This window comes from Gouania willdenowi, chromosome 22, assembly GCF_900634775.1.
Source record: "Gouania willdenowi chromosome 22, fGouWil2.1, whole genome shotgun sequence".
Lineage (NCBI taxonomy): Eukaryota > Metazoa > Chordata > Actinopteri > Blenniiformes > Gobiesocidae > Gouania > Gouania willdenowi.
The window spans coordinates 24,393,822-24,415,995 of NC_041065.1; the positions used below are offsets into that span (position 1 = coordinate 24,393,822).

General features: G+C 39.2%; 1 protein-coding gene across 2 annotated transcripts in view; it reads left to right on the forward strand.

The window, feature by feature from the left end:
• LOC114456340 (signal-induced proliferation-associated 1-like protein 1) overlaps positions 1-22,174 on the forward strand; it is a 54,674-nt gene that overhangs the window by 24,830 nt on the left and 7,670 nt on the right. For both annotated transcript variants that reach the window (XR_003672818.1, XM_028438030.1), the window contains exons 2-15: positions 2,905-4,578; positions 4,710-4,840; positions 5,829-6,017; positions 6,140-6,314; positions 7,324-7,427; positions 7,532-7,689; positions 12,621-13,200; positions 14,869-15,143; positions 15,943-16,203; positions 16,283-16,426; positions 16,507-16,661; positions 16,752-16,834; positions 17,622-18,040; positions 21,510-21,704. Coding sequence is in view for 1 of the 2 variants with exons in the window: in XM_028438030.1 (XP_028293831.1) it covers positions 3,108-4,578; positions 4,710-4,840; positions 5,829-6,017; positions 6,140-6,314; positions 7,324-7,427; positions 7,532-7,689; positions 12,621-13,200; positions 14,869-15,143; positions 15,943-16,203; positions 16,283-16,426; positions 16,507-16,661; positions 16,752-16,834; positions 17,622-18,040; positions 21,510-21,704 (4,340 nt within the window). In the remaining variant the exon portion in view is untranslated. The remainder of the gene's footprint in view (positions 1-2,904; positions 4,579-4,709; positions 4,841-5,828; positions 6,018-6,139; positions 6,315-7,323; positions 7,428-7,531; positions 7,690-12,620; positions 13,201-14,868; positions 15,144-15,942; positions 16,204-16,282; positions 16,427-16,506; positions 16,662-16,751; positions 16,835-17,621; positions 18,041-21,509; positions 21,705-22,174) is intronic.

Genomic DNA, 22,174 nt, shown 5'->3' on the forward strand with positions numbered 1-22,174 from the left:
GGCCCCACCTCAGTGGCGACCTCAGTTTATCCCTCACTCCTGAAAGACTTATTCAAATTACAGGAAATTCTGCTTGGTGGAAGTCTGTGGATTTGTTGATCTTGTAAATGTTCTCTTTGTTCACAGCTTTTTATGTACATGATTATTGCTGAAATTTGGTTTGACCTTTATTTGTCTTTGATATCTTTCTCAGATTTTGGGGAATTTTTACAATGCAACCTCCCACATGTGGGAATTTATCAGTTGTGATACTCCCTCACAGAGTGCATGCTTTTACATCTTTTGTTCCGACGGGTTGTTTTTCTCTTAACCTTTCTTCACATTCTAAACGGTCAATGAAAGATCAAATTTCCTTGCTTTTGACTAGCATCTTTTCTTTTGTTTTGAAAATCTATTCTCTTAGCGATTGTTCCTACTTACCTTTATTTAATCTGGTTTTGTTTTTAGGCTGCACATATACAACCAAAGTGCCTAGCAATTCAGACTTCACAGCGTTGGAATGGGGCCCCACTTTTGCCCAAGCCAAGACAGAAGGATCTTTGTGTTTACTGCCCAAAAGCTCAGCCAGTCCTTAGAGAGGGGGAAGATTAGCAGACAGGGAGAACCAGTGGACGAAATGCTATGGTGCCTGTTTCAAAGGCAGTGGTGTCAGGCAAACAGCCTCTTAGCCCCATTCAAGCATTCAGTAATTACAAGCTTGTAGGGCAATCCTTCGGCTCTTTTGTCTCAGCTTTGGAAACACGTTGCCAGTGTCCTAAGAAACCTCATTCCCTCTCTGATGGGAGCCAGGGGAGGAAGGCTCTTTTAACTCAAGCATGTTGCCCCTTTTTCTTTAGGGACACCAGCCAACTCAATAAATTTGTCTCCACCTTCAAGGAGAGCTTGGTATTAGGAATGTCCTGCTGTTCAGGGTAATCTACAACAATGACTAAGAAAAGACTCATGGGCTGAGTGTGTGTTCATGATTTATCTTGCCAGTCGTCCCTCCTGCTGACAGACTGCTGTCTGGAAAGTCATTGTCTGAGTTACCATTACCACATGCATATACAGGTCCTCCCAGAGGCATGACACCATCATCAGTGTCTCATCCCAAAAAGAAAATTAACACGTATCGGCGAGGGATGCAGTGGTCCCTCGAGGTCTGCGAATACCTCTGGGAATTTTCTTTGCCTCAAAAGCTTATTTATTATTATTATTATTTTATATATATATATTTTAATTCACCATGTCTGCATTTGTTGTTTTTGGTTGACAAAGATATGCATGTTTTTGCTTTTTCTGCTTTGCGTAATACATATGTAATAAATTAATAATGCTTTTTTTTTTCTAAAAAAGGAAAGAAAATGTTTGGATATTAAAGAGTGACTAAACCCCCAAACCCCATTTTTTTCTGCTGAAAAAAGTATTTGGATATTATAATCGGTGTTGTTTATTGTTCCTAGTCCAACTCTTGACATTTTACTCAAATTATTTTAATTTGATGTATTTTGGTGTAAAAATGCAAGAGTTGGTATTACAATCAAATTTTGCTATTGGCTGACATTGGTGGTCTGTGACGTTTTGGTGGCTTCCTCTTTCACTGTTGGCTCCGCCCCTCCTATAAAAACTAGCACCTCTCCACTCTGCAATCTGTGGCGAGTATGTTAGTTTGAGAGAAATGTGAATGTCTTGTGAGTTCTGAGTAGGTAGTTAGCATAGCATAGATTGTTCTTTGGCAATTTTGTAGTATAGACTATGTTTTTATAAAACAAGAAGACAGGTATGTGGAATGATCTGAAACATTAATTAATTATAATTGGGATTATCTATATTTCTGTTTGTATGTGTAAAAAAATACACATGTATATATACCGTATATTGTTCTTATTCTGTTTTCTGATGTTATTTTCTTTTCAGGATGTAGTTTCTTCACTTGCGGTGTACATAAAGATAGCATGCCAATGCCTACATGGTTCAATAATAGGATTAGAATATTTATTGACCGTTTTGTGTCTGTTAATCCATCTTGGCATAATTCTTTTGTCGCTGGGCCTTGCAAGTGGATGAGACTATAGTGCCGCATTTTGTCTTACAATTCCTCTTCTATTTTTTTACACTAATTACTGTCAGTTAAAATGTCAGCTATGAATGATTATAAAATCAATTATTAAGTTTTTTAAATGCCAGAATAGTTAGGCTGCCATTAACTTGAGAGGATAGTATGAAATCAGTGTTACGATTAAGAATCATAGTAGAATTTATTCCTCTAACTTGAGTTATCGCTGCTTGACAAATCTAAAAGATCTATAACAGTCACATGACCTGATGTAAGGGGACATCTACATCTTTTTTATTTACTTTGAAGCTGTTAGATTCCTAATACTTATTTGTCCAATCAGTATTATTCACTAACAATTCTAATTCAGTCTTGGGTTTAGTCTGAATGAAAACTAGCTCTCCCCTATAATGTTTAACTGGTATTACGTGTTAGGTTCCCACACAAACATTAGTTTTTATATGCCATCATCTGAACTTGCCCCTTTCTCAAAGTCAGACACTGATTGGATGTAATTATCCTAGATTAGCAAGAATAATTTTAACTTTAGCCTTAAATCCACCAGCTTTCTTTCATGATTGTTCCGTTCAGGGCAACGGAGTGCTACTCTTTCCCCAGCTGCTGGAGTACTGGTCCTGGACAGGTCATTATTCTAACTACATCTACAGTACATGCAATCACAGGCACGAACATTCACTTTTAAGCCCATAAATTATCTTTAGGCTTAAATTTACAAAGCCTTTTTGGACTGGGATCTAATACATACACTGAAATATTAATTTAGTTAGTTAGTTTAGTTTAGTTTCTCCTATAATAACACTTTATCCTGACCAATTTCTTCTTCTCTATCTTCTTCTCTATCTTTCTAGAACTGTGTTGGACCTGACTGAAAATGGCAAGATGTAGCGTGACTCCAAAATGCTAACGTGAGCGTTGAAAAAAAAAAAAAAAACGCTCACCCAATCATTTGAACCCGACAATCAGATTTGCTCCTCAAGTCAGGTAGTGTCATCCAATCTCACGAGCAACCATGTCCACCTGCTGAAAGCCTTGAACTCTTGGCACTGGTGTCATGACCAGCCTGGAGCGCACTGTTGGGGGTTCAATCCCTGCCACTGATGAGTTTTATACTCGCCACCTACGTATGGTCAATGGAGGGACTGGGCAGAATTTTACAGACAATGTCCACACCACTGTGAGCACAGGAGTGCCTAAAATGGGTGTACGGGCTCGGGTGGCTGATTGGCCTCCAAGAAAAGAAGTGTCAGGAACTATTTGGTACTCAACAATGGAGCCTGAAAACTCAGCCTCGCCTCCTGCTGGAAAACCCCACATAAAATTAGGTTCAGTTTTGAGCCCTCAGGATTCATCAATGCTTCGAAATATCCACAACACCTTGAAGAATCGGACACAGGTTCAAGCCAACAATTACAGCCCTGACACCCGTTTTCTATCCCCAGGAGAATACAAAGGCCCTGTGAATAAGAATCCACGGCAGAGACGTATTCGCCAGCGCAGCAACAGTGACATGGCTATCGGTGAAATGGAAGGCAGCGGAGACAGTGGAGAAGACTGCGGACCGTCATCGGGAGCGAAATGGTCACCTCTTCACCGGGAGTATGGCAGCACCTCCTCTATAGATCAGCATGGCGCAACCGAAGAAAGCTTCTTTGAAATGATCCAGGGGTATCAGGGGGCCAAAGTTGACCAGCGGAGTCCTGCCCCAGATAAACTGGAGGACATGCTTAATCATGGGTTGAAGCACGACCTTCAGGAGGAAATCCCTGATGGCCCGCTTCTGAAAACCAAGGACAGAGATAAGCCTCCAAAGAGACGCACAAAGTCAGAGACAGGAGGGGAATCTATATTTCGTAAACTTCGAAATGTCCGCGGTGAGTCTGACTCACCCAGAGCAGGCTCTGATGTGGAGGATAGTCGGACAGATGACATGGGCTCTAATTTCAAGCCCTGGTTGTGTCAGAAAGGCTTTGCCCACTATGATGTTCAGAGCATGCTTTTTGACCTCAATGAGGTGATTCAGTTGCGGCAGGCTGTGGGCAAAAAGAAAAACAACACCACAACTGGGGCATCTGCTGCAGCTGTAGCTTCAGCTACCTCTACTCTGTCCTCCACCCACAGTCTGCCATACAGCTCCCCTAGTGGGAGCCAGGAGGAGCTAAGTTCTAGGGACAGTCCTGGCCTGGATGCGGGAGATGAACAGAGCAACGAAATGCTTCTAAGTTGCCCTTGTTTTCGTAATGAGATTGGTGCTGAGGGCAATGGGAGGTGTAAATTAGGTGCTGTTGGAGCAGGGAATCATGGTATTGTAAGTGGTGGAGCAGGTTGCAGTAGCTCAGGAACAGTTCTTGGGGACAGCAACCTGTATGAAACATCCGTGAGCACGCACTGCACCAACGCAGGAGTAGCAGTTCTCGAAGGACCAAAGGAAGGGCCCAGCACACTCAGCGAAAAGGGCAAGCAGTACATCGTGGAGCACGTGGACCTGGGAGCCTACTACTACAGAAAGTTCTTCTATCTTAGGGGTGAGGTGCAGTTCACCTGCTCTAATTATTTGCACTGATCAGCATAAGAATCTGGAAAGTTTACTTTATGAAAATCTTAAACTTTAGATGGTTGGTGTTATTAAAAAAATATATATTTTTTTTTACCTCAGAGCACTGGAACTACTTTGGGATTGATGACTCATTGGGACCAGTGGCAGTGAGCCTACGCAGAGAGAAGCTGGAGGAGGACAAGGAGCATGGGCAACAGTATAACTACCGCTTAATTTTCAGAACCAGTGAGGTTAGTAAAAAAAAAACTATTTTACCCAATATCAAAACCCTGAATTCATAATTTATTCCTATTACTGTGCAATATATTATATTTGTATGCAATCCCATTAGAGGTTCTAACCATGCACCTTATTACTAGGACTTTTACTTCCCTATTACAGGTTTAACTTCCTGCAGAAAAAAAGCACTAATCAGAGGTGAAGAAATAGTCAACTTAGTCAACTCCGATTACTGCAACACTGGGCAACAGGTTATCGCTGCAAACAGAACATTACCTTTTACTTTTAGTCTTTCAACGAATAGAGCTGTAGGCAAGAGACACTGCACTGCAAAAAGTTAAATCTCAATAAAATTAAATATTTTAAATTAAGGCAATATAGTATTTGTATGTAGCAGTATTTTACTTAATTCAAGATTTTTCTTTTCAACTTGTTTTTATACATATTGTTAGGACAAATTTTGCTGTTCTTTTGGCAGATTATTTTGCTTATTTTAAGGTTTCACTTTTTTGCAGTGTAGCTTTGTTATTACATTATACGTTGAGCCTAATTTTACATTTAAAGTAACATATTAAAGAATCAGGCTATGGTTGTAAAAACTTGATAGAGCTGAGGTATTGTTGACTTTTTAACTGACTATAAACCGATGAGTGTGTAAAGAAACAAAGAAATGCAATTATTTATTCTAATCTTAATCTTTCATACACAGCCTCTACCTATTTCAGCTATTAATTATAGCAAAGTATTTGCTTATCCTCACAATTTCTTTAGATGCACAGAATGCTTAGTTAGTCAAAGCTTTGAGTCATAATTGTGTTGTTTCATACAAAGTGTTTGAGGACTGACTGGTATTACTTTATTTTCTTTTCACACAGCAGGTCTCCATCTCTTGTTTCCATCTTTTAGAGAAAGTTCAAAGTCTAGGGAGGAATCCTCAGGTCCAATTCCTTATTTCACACTGTTTACTCTCGCTCTTTCTTTCTCTCTTTGTTCCTCCAGCTGACAACTCTTCGAGGCTCCATACTTGAAGATGCAGTGCCTTCAACCTCGAAGCACGGCACCACCCGGGGGCTGCCTGTAAAGGAGGTGCTAGAAATTCTTCTGCCTGAGCTGGATTTGTCCTGCCTCAGACTTGCACTCAACACTCCCAAAGTCACAGAGCAGCTGATGAAACTAGATGAACAAGGGGTATGACGAAAACGGATTACTTTTCAAAATGTCATATTTTCTAACTAACACTAGATGTGTAAAAAAAAAAAAAAAAACCTGTTGTGTCTATTTTTTTGTCCATTTTGTTTGCTGGCGCTCAGCTGAGCTTTCAGGTAAAGGTGGGAGTGATGTACTGTCGTGCAGGACAGAGCACAGAAGAGGAAATGTACAACAACGAGACGGCTGGTCCAGCTCTTGAAGAGTTCCTCCGGTTGTTGGGGGAGAAGGTGCGCCTGAAGGGCTTCAGCAAGTACCGAGCCCAGCTGGACACTAAAAGTAAAAAAACACTGAAAATACACAGTTTTTATTTTAAAATGGTTAAGCTGCATGTGGAAAGTCATGACTTCGTGGACAGGATCTCTTGAGCAGTGTTATTTCTCTAAACTCGTGCTGGCAGGTAAAGCTACTCGAGATGATACATTTTTTATCAGATAAAGACACAGTATTGGCCTCAAAGATCAATTGATCATTTTCTTGAGAAAAAATGCAAAATGTTGAAATTGCTGCACTGTGAACACTTAATTTATTGACGTCGATAAAGTTTTTCGCATTGCATTGTGGGATGTGGAGTCCCGTGAACAGATGAATAGAAGTGTTTTTACGTCATTCTTGCCGTGATATCTTGAGTTGGCCCCTAAACACTTTGCCAAAGTGACTTATTAATTGAAAGTTGTGGCCAAACAATGGTGAATGTTTATTTCGGGGCTTGTACGTAAATATCCGAATTCGGACGAAATTTAATGTTTCGCAGGGTGACGTGAATCACTGTCCTCTTTGTTTGGCAAAAAGATAAAAACAAATCACGATAATAAAGAAGTAAAAACACGTCTATGCTTGTATTTATGCATATGCACAAAACTTTTCTGACAATATCAATAGGAGAGCGTTTACAGTGGAGATCAAAACAAACTTCCGAGCTGCAATTTCAACCTTTTACTCAAATAATCTTCGATTTCCTGATCTATTAGGTCTACACTGTCTTTATCTCATAACATAATTATTGTCTCCAGCAGCTTTAATTATACTACAGTTTTAGAAAATGTTTTTTCTTCCCTTTGTTATTACATTTTAAATTGTGCATGACGTTTCTCAGTCATCCAGGTTAATGTACTTCTTCTGAACCAATTAAATTGAAATCTCTCCAAGTCCTGTCCTTGTGTTCATTTTCAGGGACAACAACATATTAAAGGGGTTTTTGTTTGTTTTTTGATGATTTGGACAAGTAATATTGATCTATGGTAGTCCATTAATAGGCCCTAAGACTGTATTTCTTTTTTCTTTGCAGCGGATTCCACAGGCACTCACTCGCTCTATACTTCATACAAGGACTATGAGATCATGTTCCATGTGACGACTCTGCTGCCTTATACACCACACAACAAACAACAGGTGAGGACAGAATGCACTGCTTTTGTGGGGTTACTTTAATTTTGTGCAAGATGACATGAATGAGGAAAAAAAACTGTCCTTCTCTGCTGTTTTCTACTGAGCAGCTGCTGAGGAAGCGTCACATCGGAAACGATATCGTGACCATTGTGTTCCAGGAGCCCGGCGCTCACCCCTTCACCCCAAAGGCAATCCGCTCTCACTTTCAGCACGTGTTCATCATCGTGCGGGTGCACAACCCCTGCTCTGACAGCACGTGCTACAGGTGAGGACCACTTGATCATAAAAATGAGTGTGAACATATGTGTCATGCTGCTTGTTTCTCCTTTTGAGTTTCACCGCTGGTCAGACGTATTCAATCATTCTCAGTGTGCAATAAAAACAGTTAAGATCACCACAGTTTTGGTGGGAAATGCGAGATCTTCCTTAAATGCTAGTGTAAAATACAGACTTTTCTCTCTGCTGAAGTATAAAATAGGGGAGTTCCGATCCGATATCAGATATCTGTCCAATATTAGCCTGAAAACAAATATTGGATATCGGATTCTCTGATATTTTTTTCTTTTTTTTCCTTCCCCAGTTAATTTTTTATTTATTTTATTCAATTGTAGAATACTGTAGATATTATGTTGTTAAGTTTAAAATGTATGTAATCAATTGTTTAATAATAAATGGGTCAGTTTTTCCTCATACCTACTGTTGCTATCGTTCTCTGTTTGAGTAACATCACTTGATCAAGCCTTTTCTAACATTCCACACTACAAAATAAGTCATGACAATTTTTTTATTAAAGAAAAAAAAAAGAAAACAAGATAGAAAGAAAACGGATCAATATTGGTATCGGCCGATACGCAAGGCTGCAATATTGGTATCATATCGGAAATGAAAAAGTTGTATCAGGACATCCCTAGTATAAGACCTAAACTTCTGACCTGTTTGCAGTTGAACCCATTTTTTTCTGGTAGTTTAAAAGCTTAAAGTACCAAGAGCACTGGTTACTTGCAGATAGCTACAGTTGCATTAGAACCAAAGCACTGACTGGAAGGCATGGCTGAAACGTAAAAGCGTCTCGCCTGACTGTCTGCCCATCTTCATGAAGTGTGTGTGTGTGACTATATGTGTGTGTGTTTTGAAGTGTTCGTCTGAATGAAAATAAATTAGTTTGATTATTGTCAAATAGGAGACGCTGCCTCTGCAGTGGCTGTCGAATCAGTGCGAGTTTTTCACTACTCACTTGTTGGCCTTGTTATGATCAAACTGCAACTCTGTGATGCTCACACACATCCATCTCACACACACACAACAGAACTGTGCACAGGACACAAACACTGTGGGTACATTTCACTTGCGTGCTCCAGTTTTTCCTTTTTGCTTTCTCCTCATGCTTACTTGCACACACACACACACACACTTTCTCTCTCACAGACACACACACACTTTCTCCCCGCGTACATTACTTCACTCAAAGGCTCAGTCTTCACACACTCTTACAATAGTCGTCCAACTCCCACCCCACTCACGCTGCCTGCCTCTATGCCTTTGGGCAGCGTTGAGTCGAAGTGGTCTGAAGGAGTTAGTGCCATGCACATGAAGAGCTCTTCTCACTGAGACATGCATGTTAGTTAGAGAGGAGGACTGTAGGAGTAGCAATCCTCAGTAGATTCTCCCTCAGGAGCAATCCGGTCAAACCAGCCTCACGTCGTTCCAGCATCATGTATTCTTTTTTTTCTTTTCATCCTTACGTCAAGTTTTTATTTGTCTGATCAGCCGCTTCATCCTATCGATGAATGGACTCCATAATTCTCTCGGCTCAGGTACCGTTTGGGGGGAAAACCAGGATAGGTCAATAGTTTGTTTGCCTCGTTGTCTCTTTTGACCAAATGGAGAGGAACAAGACACTAACTCCTTGAAGACACTCCTGCTACCCCACCCAAAGTCAGGATTCAGCCTCTACGCCCACTTGAAGTAGGCATGTGATAGGAGATCACTCTGACAACTTTCTTTTAGGGACTTTTGTGAAATTCTGTATCTGGACAAAAGGAGTCTTGTTGTTGACTGTAGAACAGAGCTCAGTTGTCAAATAATTTCATCAATTGTGGTGATGTGCGGTTTTTTTTATCAACATTTTGAAGAACGTGGTTGCTTTTTGGTGACAAGAGGTATGTAACCAATGCATGCTGTGGTGTTTGTTCTGTAGTCGAGTTAATGCATTCATTTCATAGATACCAGCCTGTGGAGATTTCCTTCACAGGCACAGAAACGTTAGTGCTTTCTTTATGAGGAATTATACATATATTTACACCATTGCTTGTTGGGATTTTGGTCATCCTTTAATGTATAACGCTGTAATAACATTGTTCATCTTCCCTAAGCGTTAATAAGGGAGAGTGTTTTTTTTGTTGAGCTGCTTGAGCTATTCATAGTAATTTGTTGCTTGAAAATTTGTTTAGATCTGCACTGTAAACACTGTTTATTGACGTTGAGTCCCGTGAACACATACGTAGAAGTGTTTTTACTTTATTCTTACTGTGATTTCTTGAGGTTGCCCCAAAAACTGCTTGTGTTTTCACCGACTGAAAGTTGTGTCAAAACAATAACGAATGGGGTTTACACGGAAATATCCAAATTCAGCCATAATTGAATGTGATATCGTGTAGTGAACAAACAGAAATGGTGTCAAGTGAGTCACTCTCCTTGTTTGTCAAAAAGACACAATAAATCACTGTAAGAAATGTTTGTTTCTATGCATTTGGTTACGGGACGCTGTATCCCACAATGCAATACAAAAAACTTTCCCGACAATATCAATAGGAGAGTGTTGACAGTGAGGCGAGTGTTTTTATTTGTTGAGAAATTCAGTTATTAATAGCCTTTTGTTGCCTAGTGCTGAGATTTAGATCATACTTGGGTCATATTAAGCCAAACTGAAGCTTTAGAGAGGCCAGCAGGGGGCTAATCTGCTGCTTTCAACCGCTGCCTTAAAGTCACACGGGGATGGTGAGGCTGATTACATAACAAAATGATTGTTTAGGAAATGCACCATCTATGTCCAGGCATGCACTGGCTGCAGCGCTGCCTCGCCACACCATGATGAGATTGGCAGGGTATCAACTCTGGGAGCTTGCTTGACATCTTTGAATGGATGTATAGTATCTATACGCCAAGTGTTGTCAAGCATGGTAAGCAACATTTCTGCTCAAGGCAATGGCTGGGTTATCTGTTTAATGGGCTGTGGAGAGACTTGTCAGGGCTGTCACATCAGATTACCACCGGCACATTATTGGGTCTCATAAACTCTTGGGCTTTTGGTGCTATATAGAGACTCTGTCTATATATAGTTTTCATATTTTAGGAAAACTTAGCAATGAGATTAAGCTTAAACATCCTATCAAGATTCCATCATCCATTGCACCATCCATCATTGCACTGACCATCTATTGCTTCCTATACTGAGTTTCTAATGGATAAAAACTTTAAGGGAACTTTTACTTCTTTACTAATTCATAGTAATTTAACTCAAGAAGAACCATTGTGTGCTGATGGAATATGAGCGGTTGAGTGTAACAGGAGAAGAGTTTTCCCCTCGTTTTGACGCCCTTCTTTGTCCTCCCTAGTGAAATAGGTCAAAGGCAACAAATGCTTTAGGAGGAATGCACACAAATGTCTTTACAAGTTCTTGTTTTACAAGAGAATGCATTTGACCTTTGTATCATGAGCTTTTTTCCATTTGTACATCATTTTCTGCTTTTTTTTCCCACTTCAGTTGTCGAAAAAACTTCTTGTTTTGTATTCTTTTACTTTTCATTCATTATTTTTGCACAGCAAAGAAATAAAAAATTGTCAAAAGGATTATATATTTGATGATATAGATCAGTGGTCCCTTTTTTTTCCAGTGTACCCCCTTTGAATGTTTTTTGCGATCATCAAAGGTATCCCTCCACATTTTCACATGGTGTTTCATTTGTGTATCAGCGAGCTCTCCTGAACTCCTTCCTGTGTCTCGAACATCGGTTTGCTAAGTTTTAATCCACAAACTCAAATGCTAAGTGCATTTAAATAAAAATACTAATGCAACTTTCACGTGATTAAATGCTGTCTTCTTTGTAAAATATGGCAAACTAATTACTGTCTCCTAATGTCAGAAGTGTGATTAAATGGCCTCTACAGCATAAATGAATTATCTTTGAATAAATTACAAGAAAGAACAGCATTTTATTTAGCAATAATATTATTAGTTCATGGCAAATTTGTCTAAAAAACATTTTTCTATTATTACCTATTATTTTTAAGTTGATTTTCCAGTACCCCCTGCAATATAGATTATTATAACAATTTGCATCAATGCAGAATAAAAGTTAAAAAGAGTACGGCATTAAAATATTTGCAAATAAATCAAAATTTTATAGCGCATTTTGCAAACAAATGTTTCTTCTATACCAAATTTAGTTTTTTTCAAAGATAGCTGTTGAAAACACGCATATATAATCTTTTTTAACATGCTTTTCACAGCATGCCTGTCAAAAGAAAAGTCACACATGACTAAGTTTTTTTTTTTTTTTTTTTTTGACTAGTTTTTGGCAACCCACCCAGTACAGGTCCGCAACCCACTTTTGGGTCCCGACCCAATATACCCACGTATATTCGTAATTGGTAACTGTAATTTATTATGGATGGTTTAGTACAGAGATGGGCAACGGCGGGGACCACATGATCAACGTTCATGTTAGCATTTAGGATAAAGATCAATCTGAGCATTAAACAACAAAGGGTTTTTATTTTTGTAGTCCTTTTGTGTGGCTTTTCTTAGTGTTTTTTGAGTTTTTAGACATTGTATGCGTTTTAGAATTCATTTTGTCCGTTTTCTTGTCAATAACGAACATTTTTGTTGCCTTTTTGTGTGTTTTTTGAGTCATCATGTGTGTTTTTGTTATATTTTTGTTGTCATTTTTTTTTAATTTTTCTGTCATTTTGTGCATTTTGCTGTTGTTTTTTTGTGTTTCCGGAGTTGTGTGTGTCATGTTGGGCTTCATATTACTCCCAACCTCAAAAATTACAGTTTTGTTTTTGGGAGCCGCACAAAATTAGACCAAGGGCCGCATGTTGGCTGCGGGCCGCCAATTGCTTATATCTGGTTTAGTATGTGAGGGTAGTAATTTTATGTCTTTATAAATTCTTTCCTTTCTTTTCTCTCTGCAGTGTGGCAGTTACCCGATCTCAGGACGTCCCATCTTTCGGTCCACCAATTCCAAAGGGTGTGACTTTCCCGAAGTCCACTGTCTTCAGGGACTTCCTGTTGGCCAAAGTCATCAACGCCGAGAACGCTGCTCACAAGTCAGACAAATTTGGTGCCATGGCGACCCGTACGCGGCAGGAGTACCTGCGTGACTTGGCTGAGCGTCACGTGACCAGCACTCCAGTAGAACCCACTGGGAAGTTCCCCTTTATCTCTCTGGCACACAAACGAAGGGAAAAGGTACGTCCGTACAACGGCGCGGAACTGCGAAGCCTGGGCGCCATCACCTGGCAGGTGCACGCTGAGGATCAGGTGGCTGGTGCAGAGCGCGAGTGCCTGCTGGGCATTTCCAACGACTTCATCATCCTCCTGGATCAGGATGCCAAAGCGGTTGTGTTCAACTGTGCCACACGCGATGTGATTGGTTGGTCGACGGGGAGCCCCGCCTCCATGAAGATCTACTATGAGCGCGGCGAGAGTGTTTCTCTGCGCTCAATCAACAACAATACAGAAGACTTTGGAGAGGTTGTGAAAAGACTGGAGGTGAGTGTGGTTGTGCTGCTGTCTGTAGCTGCTCATGTTAAAGCTGGGTTTCCATTACAGATTTTCGCAAAAATAAAAGCGATATTTCTAAATTTCGAGAAAGTATAATTGCACTTTGAACGCGTTTCCATTGAAGGTTGTTTTGGGCAGGTTCCTCGCAACTCCCGTGAAATCTCATCCCGTGACACTTTGCTGCTGGAAGATGGACGCTCCAAACCTCGTTATAAAACTCTGTATTCCTTTATTGTTTGCTGTCAAACGTGGCAGTAATCATTTTTAAGTAAAAAGCTAAGAAATGTCCCAGTCTCCTCTTCTGTCCACATGTGCCATTTTTTCTCGGAAAGAAGTGGTCATGTGGCCAGGTACGTCACGTCCTGTGACGTAAGGAAAAGTGTTTCCATAGCACTTTTGAAGACATTTCAGTATCGAAACGTCTGAAATTCCTTGTCATGAAAGCGTAAAAACTTTTTTGCGATATTTGTGTGTGTGTTTCCATTACCAATTTTTGATGCGCTATTTAGATTTTGCGCATTTCCAAGAATAATGGAAACCCAACTTCTGCTGCAGCCTTAAGGGGTCAGAGTAGGAGACAAACACCCGCCTTTCATAGAAGCCTGTGGACACATACACAAGTCCTTTTGTTTCATGAATGCATTACCCCCTCTGACAACCACTTTCATTCTAGGTCATTGTTTGAAAAACTTATACAAGGCAAATAATTACCAGAAATGACTGTTAATTGTGCCGTTATTTTTTTCAATTGATCTCCTTGTTCCTGGATGCACTACTGTAGATATGATAATGGGGACACATTTTGTGCTTGAAAAATCCAGAAATCCACCATCTGACTGTGTTTTTAGTAGTAAAAGCAGTGTTTTTAAACAAAATAAGCTATAAAAAATGTATATATCTCACTGAATCTGGGATACTTTACCATGAGCTACAATTGTACAATTTTAGATGGCTAAATGAGAAGTATGATGTGTATTATCATTGACTGTATGGACCTGGAAAATCCTAATAAAAAAAGAATTAAAATGAAAAAAATGCATCTATCGATATAGGTGATATTGTAATTTTCGATATTGCCAAAAGAGAAAACTCAATTTATGTTGAGTCTTGATATATTGCCCAGCCCTTGTTTGCATTTTATCTGTTGACATTGGAGGAAGTTGCACCCACTATCACAATGCTGCGCATGAATAAGGTTGATAGATGTTTTCCTGATGTCATTTTTTGCTAGTAGGTGTTTCTATAGTGCAGAGGTTCCCACGCTTTTTCTGGTTGTTACCCCATTTTGATATCACAAATTTCCGGCGACCCCGGAGACATTTTTTCTCTCGAATTTGTTTTTTGATCATGTTTGTTATAGTATGTCACACATACAGAGTAGCCAGGATTAGTGCACAAAATTACATTTATATAGAATACAGTTGTTTGATACTGTGTATATGATGTTAATTTAAAAAAAAAATATATTGGAAAATACAATTTTAATCAGTCATTTTTTTAAATTATTATTGTTTTTTGTTTTTACCAATTAGTAGACATTTCAGGCGACCCCAAGGTTGAAAAACACAGCTATAGTGTAACAAAAACTTTAATTTATGTTCCCGTTTGAAGTTTTGTGGAATTCATTGTTTCTATTTCCTCCTCTTTGATCCGCAGCTGTTGACTAAAGGCAGTCAGACTACAGAGATGACTCTTCGCCGTAATGCACTGGGCCAGCTGGGCTTTCACGTCAATTTTGAGGGCATCGTTGCAGAGGTGGAACCCTACGGTTACGCCTGGCAGGCTGGGCTCAGGCAGGGCAGCCGCTTAGTGGAGATCTGCAAGCTGTCTGTAGCCTCACTGTCCCATGAGCAGATGATCGACCTGCTCAGAACCTCCGTCACCGTCAAAGTGGTCATAATTCCCCCTCATGAGGACTCCACTCCACGCAGGTACAGTAAACTCTACAAACCAACAGGTCCATGTGTGGCTGTACCAGGGTTGTGTTTTCAATTACCCATGTTCAAATACAATTCAATTAGGATTACAGTGACTAGCATTTTTTTCCAATTACATTTAAATTACGATATTTTTTTATCCTCAAAGTCAATTACAACTACGTTCTAAATTCCTGAAGTTCAATTACAATTAATCACATTGACTGAGCCTGAAATAAACAACCAAATAAAAGTTTACCTTCCTCTTGTGTTAGCTTTTTGTTAGCACATCTTATGACAATGGCTCCTAAATCAGCTGTAAAATACACTAAAAACAATATCTATTATCTAATTTCTTTCCTACTTTGTTAGGCTTATCAATAAATGAAAATATAGGTTCTAATATTTTTTGTGGGAGCATCTGAGCCTGTTTTGTGTCAGTAAACCCCTCGATTATTTTTATTATTTTTTTAATGGTAAAATGTGGGAAAACTTGATATGAATCATATTTTAATAATTGTTAACTACATACAGTATGTGTATAGAACTGTACATAGAACTGTAACATGGTTCGCCGGTTTTACGTTAAATTATAATTGACAATTTTTATGGAATTTTCATTGCAATTACAATTACAAAGTAAATTAGCTGAACTCAATTACATCTTGATTACGATTATGACGGCAACAGATTTTTTAAATTACAATTATTATTACGGCATAATTGTAATGATCAATTACGCGATTACAATTATTGTAATACCAAGGTTTTTGGAATTGTGAAGCTTCTAACTAAGTGTTTTATGTGTCAACAGAGGCTGCTCAGAGATGTACCACATGCCACTCGTGGACTACAAGAACCACAAAGAGGGGATGCCGTATGAGTTAAAGTTCCCTTTTCGCCCCAATAACAACAACAACACCAAGTGGCCGCGCACTTCCTCCAGTCCTCAAACACGCGCTGCGGGCACAGCGGGAACCCTGATCAAGGCCCCGCCCTCAGACTTCAGTGACCGTAATTCTGCTGTCATTCCTCGCAGCGTATCCAGCGATGGCCGGCCATCCACCCACAAAAGGTAGCTTAAAAAAAAAAAACCCAAGGCTAATATGAAAAATGGAAGCAAATCTTAATCTCGTCCATATGTGTGCTCTCAGACATTCCCCTGGGAACGACAATTACGCTCTGGCCTGCTCCATCGTGATGGGCCGCACTCTGCACAACACAAACCCTCCTACCAGTCTGTCCTACACAGACACTGTGGCCTCCAGCCACTGGGGGCAGAAATCCACGCCTGATGGGTGAGTCCATCTGCTCCACATTTGCTCCACCAAGCAGACAGTTGCACGTTACATAACCTTTTTTTTTACATCTGTTCCAGGTTTAATAACAACTGCCAGTCCCTCGTGTCATCTGTGCGTCCAGGGGCTGGTGAGACTATCAATGGGGTCAAAGTTGCCTCAGGCACTGGTGTTGGATGGTCCAGAGTTGGTGAGGGTGAAGCAGGCAGTAGACCAGTCGATAAAACCAGATCAGGTAAGCTGAACTCTGAACATACAGAATCATGAATCCATCATTATGGTATTAACATAGGTTTAACCTTACAATTGGTTTTTATTTATACAGAAACTGTCGTCTCTAAGGTTGTTATTCCTCGACTCCAGCCGTCAGAGACAGGAAGTCACATTTCTCCTAATAAAAGCACTAAAGTAAGAAACTATCAACGTAGTTGACAATTGATTTGAACTTCACATGAAAGAGTGAATTAAGAATGGTAACCCTATGCAAAAAGGTTAGTCATAAATGAACATTGCTACAGATGTAGATCTTTAGTATTGCTGTGCTTTGAAAAATGTTCTTCATATTCAAGCCTTTGTCTTTGTTCACATACTTATCAAGTTAAATATATTAAACAAAATACCATTAACAAATGGTATAATAGCATGCACCCTCGAAAAAACAAGTTATTGAATCCATTTAACTTCAAATGAAGAGAAAATCTGTTGATCTGATGCTGCTTTTGATAAAAATGATCTTGATGCATGTTGGTAAAGAAGTGTAATTTGTGAATCTGAATCTGTAAGCATCTTTCCAGCTTTATCGCCTGGTATTGGACTCCTGGTTAAATGGAATTAATCTTCAGCAGAGACTAATTAATTAATTCGTTATTAATTAATACTGCCGCCTAGCGGAGGGGTGGTGCACCACATGTGTGTGGGAATCTGAGAAAACTGTTGCGTTTGTCTCAAAAATAAAATCACAAGCTGACCGATCCACAAACGCACTTTACAAATGACAATTCACGATAAATACACGCACAAATTATAAAACACGTGTAAATTGTGGATATATTTGTGGATCTGAAAGTCACGTGAAAATCTGAAAAAGACGTGGAAATTGTGGACATATTTGTGAATATTTTTAGACAAATTTCTCCTCCATCTCCATGTTATCCTTGCTGTCTTTGTACTTATTTATTTTCTAATCTAATCATAGGCAGAAGCCCCATATTCCTCCAGCCAGTCGAGCAGCAACACACTCTCGAGCAACGCCTCTAGCTCCGCCCACAGCGACGAAAAGTGGTACGAAGTGGGCTCCCGTTCAGGCGTGCGTAGTGAACTTGAACTCCACAGCTACCTTCAGGGAACCTCGGCCGACAGCGGCATCGACGCCACCTCCTTCACTGCAACCCAGAGCAGCACGGCTTCCTCCATCGGCGCATTTCGGACCAAAGATAAAATCCCATGGCAGGACGATCTCACGGGAAGTCAGAAAACTGCTGAGTCATCACCTCCAACTCCGGATTTGCTTGCTGTCTCTGCAGGTGTTGAAATTCCAGTGAAAAGTCCCTCAGCAGCTCCACTCGGTACCGACTGTGGCTCGTACAGTCCGAGTGATGCCGCCTCCCACTCCAGGTGTGCTTTTGCTTTTTTACAGTTTACAGCTGAGGTATTTGCATTATTGAATCAATTCATCATTGAACGGACAGTGATTCATTGTAAGCCACATACATCCCATAAGGGCCCAGATGGGAAAGTCCAACTCTCTGTGGTTTTGGCTCCAGAAAAGAAGGAGGCAGTGAAAGAGAATAAGAGATGTGTTTGTGGTGTTGCATTTGTACAGACCTCTGTCTCCTGCTATTCCATGATCGAAATGCAGACTGTGGGCTCAGCACTGTTCCCCCTCTTTTGAAAAGCCACTTCCTTTGAATCAACTGAGGCTTGTGTCGCTTTGTTTCACTAAGCCAGAAATAGCTCCACCGGACCTGTAACAGCAGCAGCTTTGTGCTGAGCTCACACACACACACACACACACACACACACACACACACACACACACACACACACACACAGAACTTTGCAATTCTCGGATTTTCTCTTTTATAGTCAAATTCAAATGATAAAAACTTTTATATATGAGCAACAAGACTTGTAGATACTTCCATTGCCTCTTTATCTCCTTAAATACTTTATTGCCTAAATTCTAGACCATTTCTTATTTAAATATATACACAGACCAATCCGCTAAAGCATAAGGGGTGTACATTGCCATGAATATGACGATACGATTCACAATTTATATATCACAATACATTGTATATCCCAATACTAAACAAGATACATTGCGGTATCAATAATTAAAAATATCAGCTTTACAAGTACAAAATGGCATGAAATACAATTTATTTCATTTTTTTTTTTTTTTTTTAAAAACTTGCGAGAACAAGTAAATGGTAACTAACTCTAATAAAAGTACCAATATCAAAAACAAGTGGTACGTTTATCAAACTGTCAAATTACATTAATCAAAAAAGTTTAACAGATTTGGTTCAGTTCTTAATTTCATTAAAAAAAAAAAATAAAAAAAGTAACCTTGTACATCTATAAAAGAGCCCAGTATTTTTTGTGACAATAAGTGCAATTAACTTCCAAGCTAAAATGCTAAAATGCATTGAGGAATGAGGTAGTTTAACAAGGTCTGATGTGGTTCACTGACACCTGGTGCTATGCATATGTTTGCGCAATTAAATATTTTATTTTTCGCTAAAATCATGATTTAAAAAAAAAAAGGATTTGGACATTTTTTTTGGATCGATACGGTAATCGTGTGGTGACATATCGCGATATATCGCCAAATCAATTTTTTCTTACACTCTTATAAAGCATCAGTCATTTTTAGTTTCCTCATTATAACAGTTATTTCCCATTATAGGATGTACTGCACCAATGCTTTGGTAGGCTTAGATGTATACAATAGTGCAGCCTGTCATCATGTGTTCCCTTGGTAATTTACCTCACACCTCTTCCTTTCATTGCTTCATGCTTTTTCTTCAATCACTGTGACTCACAGATGGTGCTGTCAGCAGAGGGCAAAGGTCAGATAGTGAACCTTGTCTAGCCTGCTGCATTTTTTATTTATTTATTATGCAATGAACCTTGTCAGCTAGTGACCCCAACGGTGTCGAGTGCTTTTGTTCATTGGATCTGTTTTTTTTTTTTTTTTTTTAATGGCTACTGAATCTGGTAACTGCAGACGTTGTAAATCACAGAGAGGTGGTTTAGGTCAGTGGTTCTCAACTGGCGGGTCGGGACCCAAAAGTGGTTCGTGGATCTGTACTGGATAGGTCGTGGACAGCTGGTCAAACATAAATAAATACTTAAGGTCTCTCACGTTGGACTTGTCTTTTAAATAAACTTTTATTTTGAAAGGTATGCTGTGGAATGCATGTTGCATAGGAAAATAGATTTGTTATGTTTTAAAAAAGATTGTGTATATGTTTTCAACAGCTATTTTTGAAAAACAAAATTTTGTTGGTAGAATCCCAAAAAAAAAAAAAAAAAAAAAAATGGGTCGCGATTTAATGACCGTGGCAAAATGTGGGTCACAGGGTGGGACCAGTTGAGAACCCCTGGTTTAGAACATGACAATTTGACCCTCGTCAAAAACAGTTAAAAACCTTTATGATTGACCAACACACAATGTGTAATAGTGGATCCAGGTTATGTTCTTAGGTTTCCGCGGATCCTTAAAAAGCATTCAATTCATGAATCTAAAAATAAGGCCCTAATAATCATTATAATGTCTTAAATCAATGTTTCAAAAGTATTACATTTTTACACATAATTAAGATTTTTAGGGTGCAAGGTAGGGCGGTGCCCTTTGAAGGGTTGGTCCAGACCCCTCCACGTACCTCGGATGCAAAAACTTACATATGTCCGCCAGCAGGTGGCGCTATAACCAAGGTCAACGCGTTTTGGCCTATAACTCCCACACCGTATGTCGCACATTCAAAAACTTCATATCCACAGATTCCCTGAGTAGCAATGAGTCACTTGTGCTAGGCCACGCCCATTTCCTTCTTGTGTTTTGTTGGTGCAAAATTGCAAAAACTGGAAAATCTACTTTTTCAAACTCCTCCTTGGAGTTTTGTCCAATCAGAGTGAAACTTGGCATATAGAGTTTTCAGTTGGACTTGATCTAAAGTTGAGTAAAGAATTTTGTTCGGTCAAAATATGCTCAAGTTATTAACGAGTAAAGTTTTCTAGCGAGCTATAAAAAAGAAAACTGTTGCATTTCTCGGTCAAAATAAATGCTAACAATACCAGATCTGAGATCCTTGGTTGGCATGTGACTGTGGGGGTATGAGCTAAATTTGAATAATTTAGGCCACTAGGGGGCGCTGCAAACACGGGAAATGTAATTTGGTGGGTATGACTTTGGGTCGCTCCTGTGGCCATATCTTGAAGTTAATCGCGATTTGTCAAAGTGGGCGTGGCTTATTACAACATAAAATATAAATAAACATTTATTTCAGCTCAGGTATTATGTTGAGGGCTGTGAAATTTACAGGGTATATATAGAAGAGCACACAGACCACCCATACCAAAAAGTGCACCACTAGGTGGCGCTATAAGTGCAAACACATTTTGGACTCTTAACTTTCACATTTTAAATCACAACTTATGATTGTAATTAGTCTCACATTTCAAAATTAAATGGTAACATTAGTTTTTTTTTTTTTTTTTACAATTTACCGTAACATCGCACAATCACGACAGTGGAACCAACTACAAAACAGTGACGTGGTTGCAAGTGATTTTCATTATTTTAGTCTGTTTTATTTATGTATTTTACTGTCACTTTTTATATATGTGTGTTTAATTTGGGGGCCGCTGGTTGAACGTCTGCACTCGACACTGGAAAAAAATTACCTAACCCTATGTTAGTGATGTGGCATTTTTGTGTTTACTGTAAAGTTGGTCTTAAATTTAATTTCAAATAGCAATAAAAAAAAGTCTTAAAAAGTCTTGAATTTAATTTGGCTGATCAGTGTACATACAAGATTCAAGCATAATTTTGACTGACTTCATTTGTTACCCACAGTTCTGGTCACTCTGGAAGTCCGATGTCACCACCGAACGACTCAGATAGTTTGGCCACCTCACCAACGTCCCAGAATTCCCAACTCCAGGGGACCAAGAGCTTCTATCCTCGTCAAGGTGCAACCTCCAAGTACCTGATAGGTTGGAGGAAGCCTGGGGGAACTGTCAACTCAGTGGACTTTGGCAGCACTCGCAAGTAAGACAATAACTGGAAAGTTAAAGTTCTGATTATGACTAAGACTGAATCTATTGCAAACATATTTTATATGGGGAATTTAAAGAGAATTCAGGTTTGTGTTTTCCTGTGTGCAGTCAGTTAGAGACAATTCTTCCTCATTTCAGTCAACAGTGTCATCTAATGGAGTTACTGAAATTTATTTAATTTTATATTGCAACTAGCTTTTTACTTTACACGTATTATCATCTTAGTTATCTTAGTAAATTATAATTTTAATTATTATCTTATCTATCGAAATGGAAATCAGCTAAATGTGACAATCAGTGACAATTATTTAGAATTGTATTAATCTTCCTCTTTAGATTCTAATCATTTTCCTTTTTTTTAATTTTTTTTTACGAATCTCAGATTTTGTAAAGTATTTTTTAATGGTTGCCTTCAGTATTTTTTAGAAGTTTTGGTTTTCCATAAACTCAATGTACGTGGTA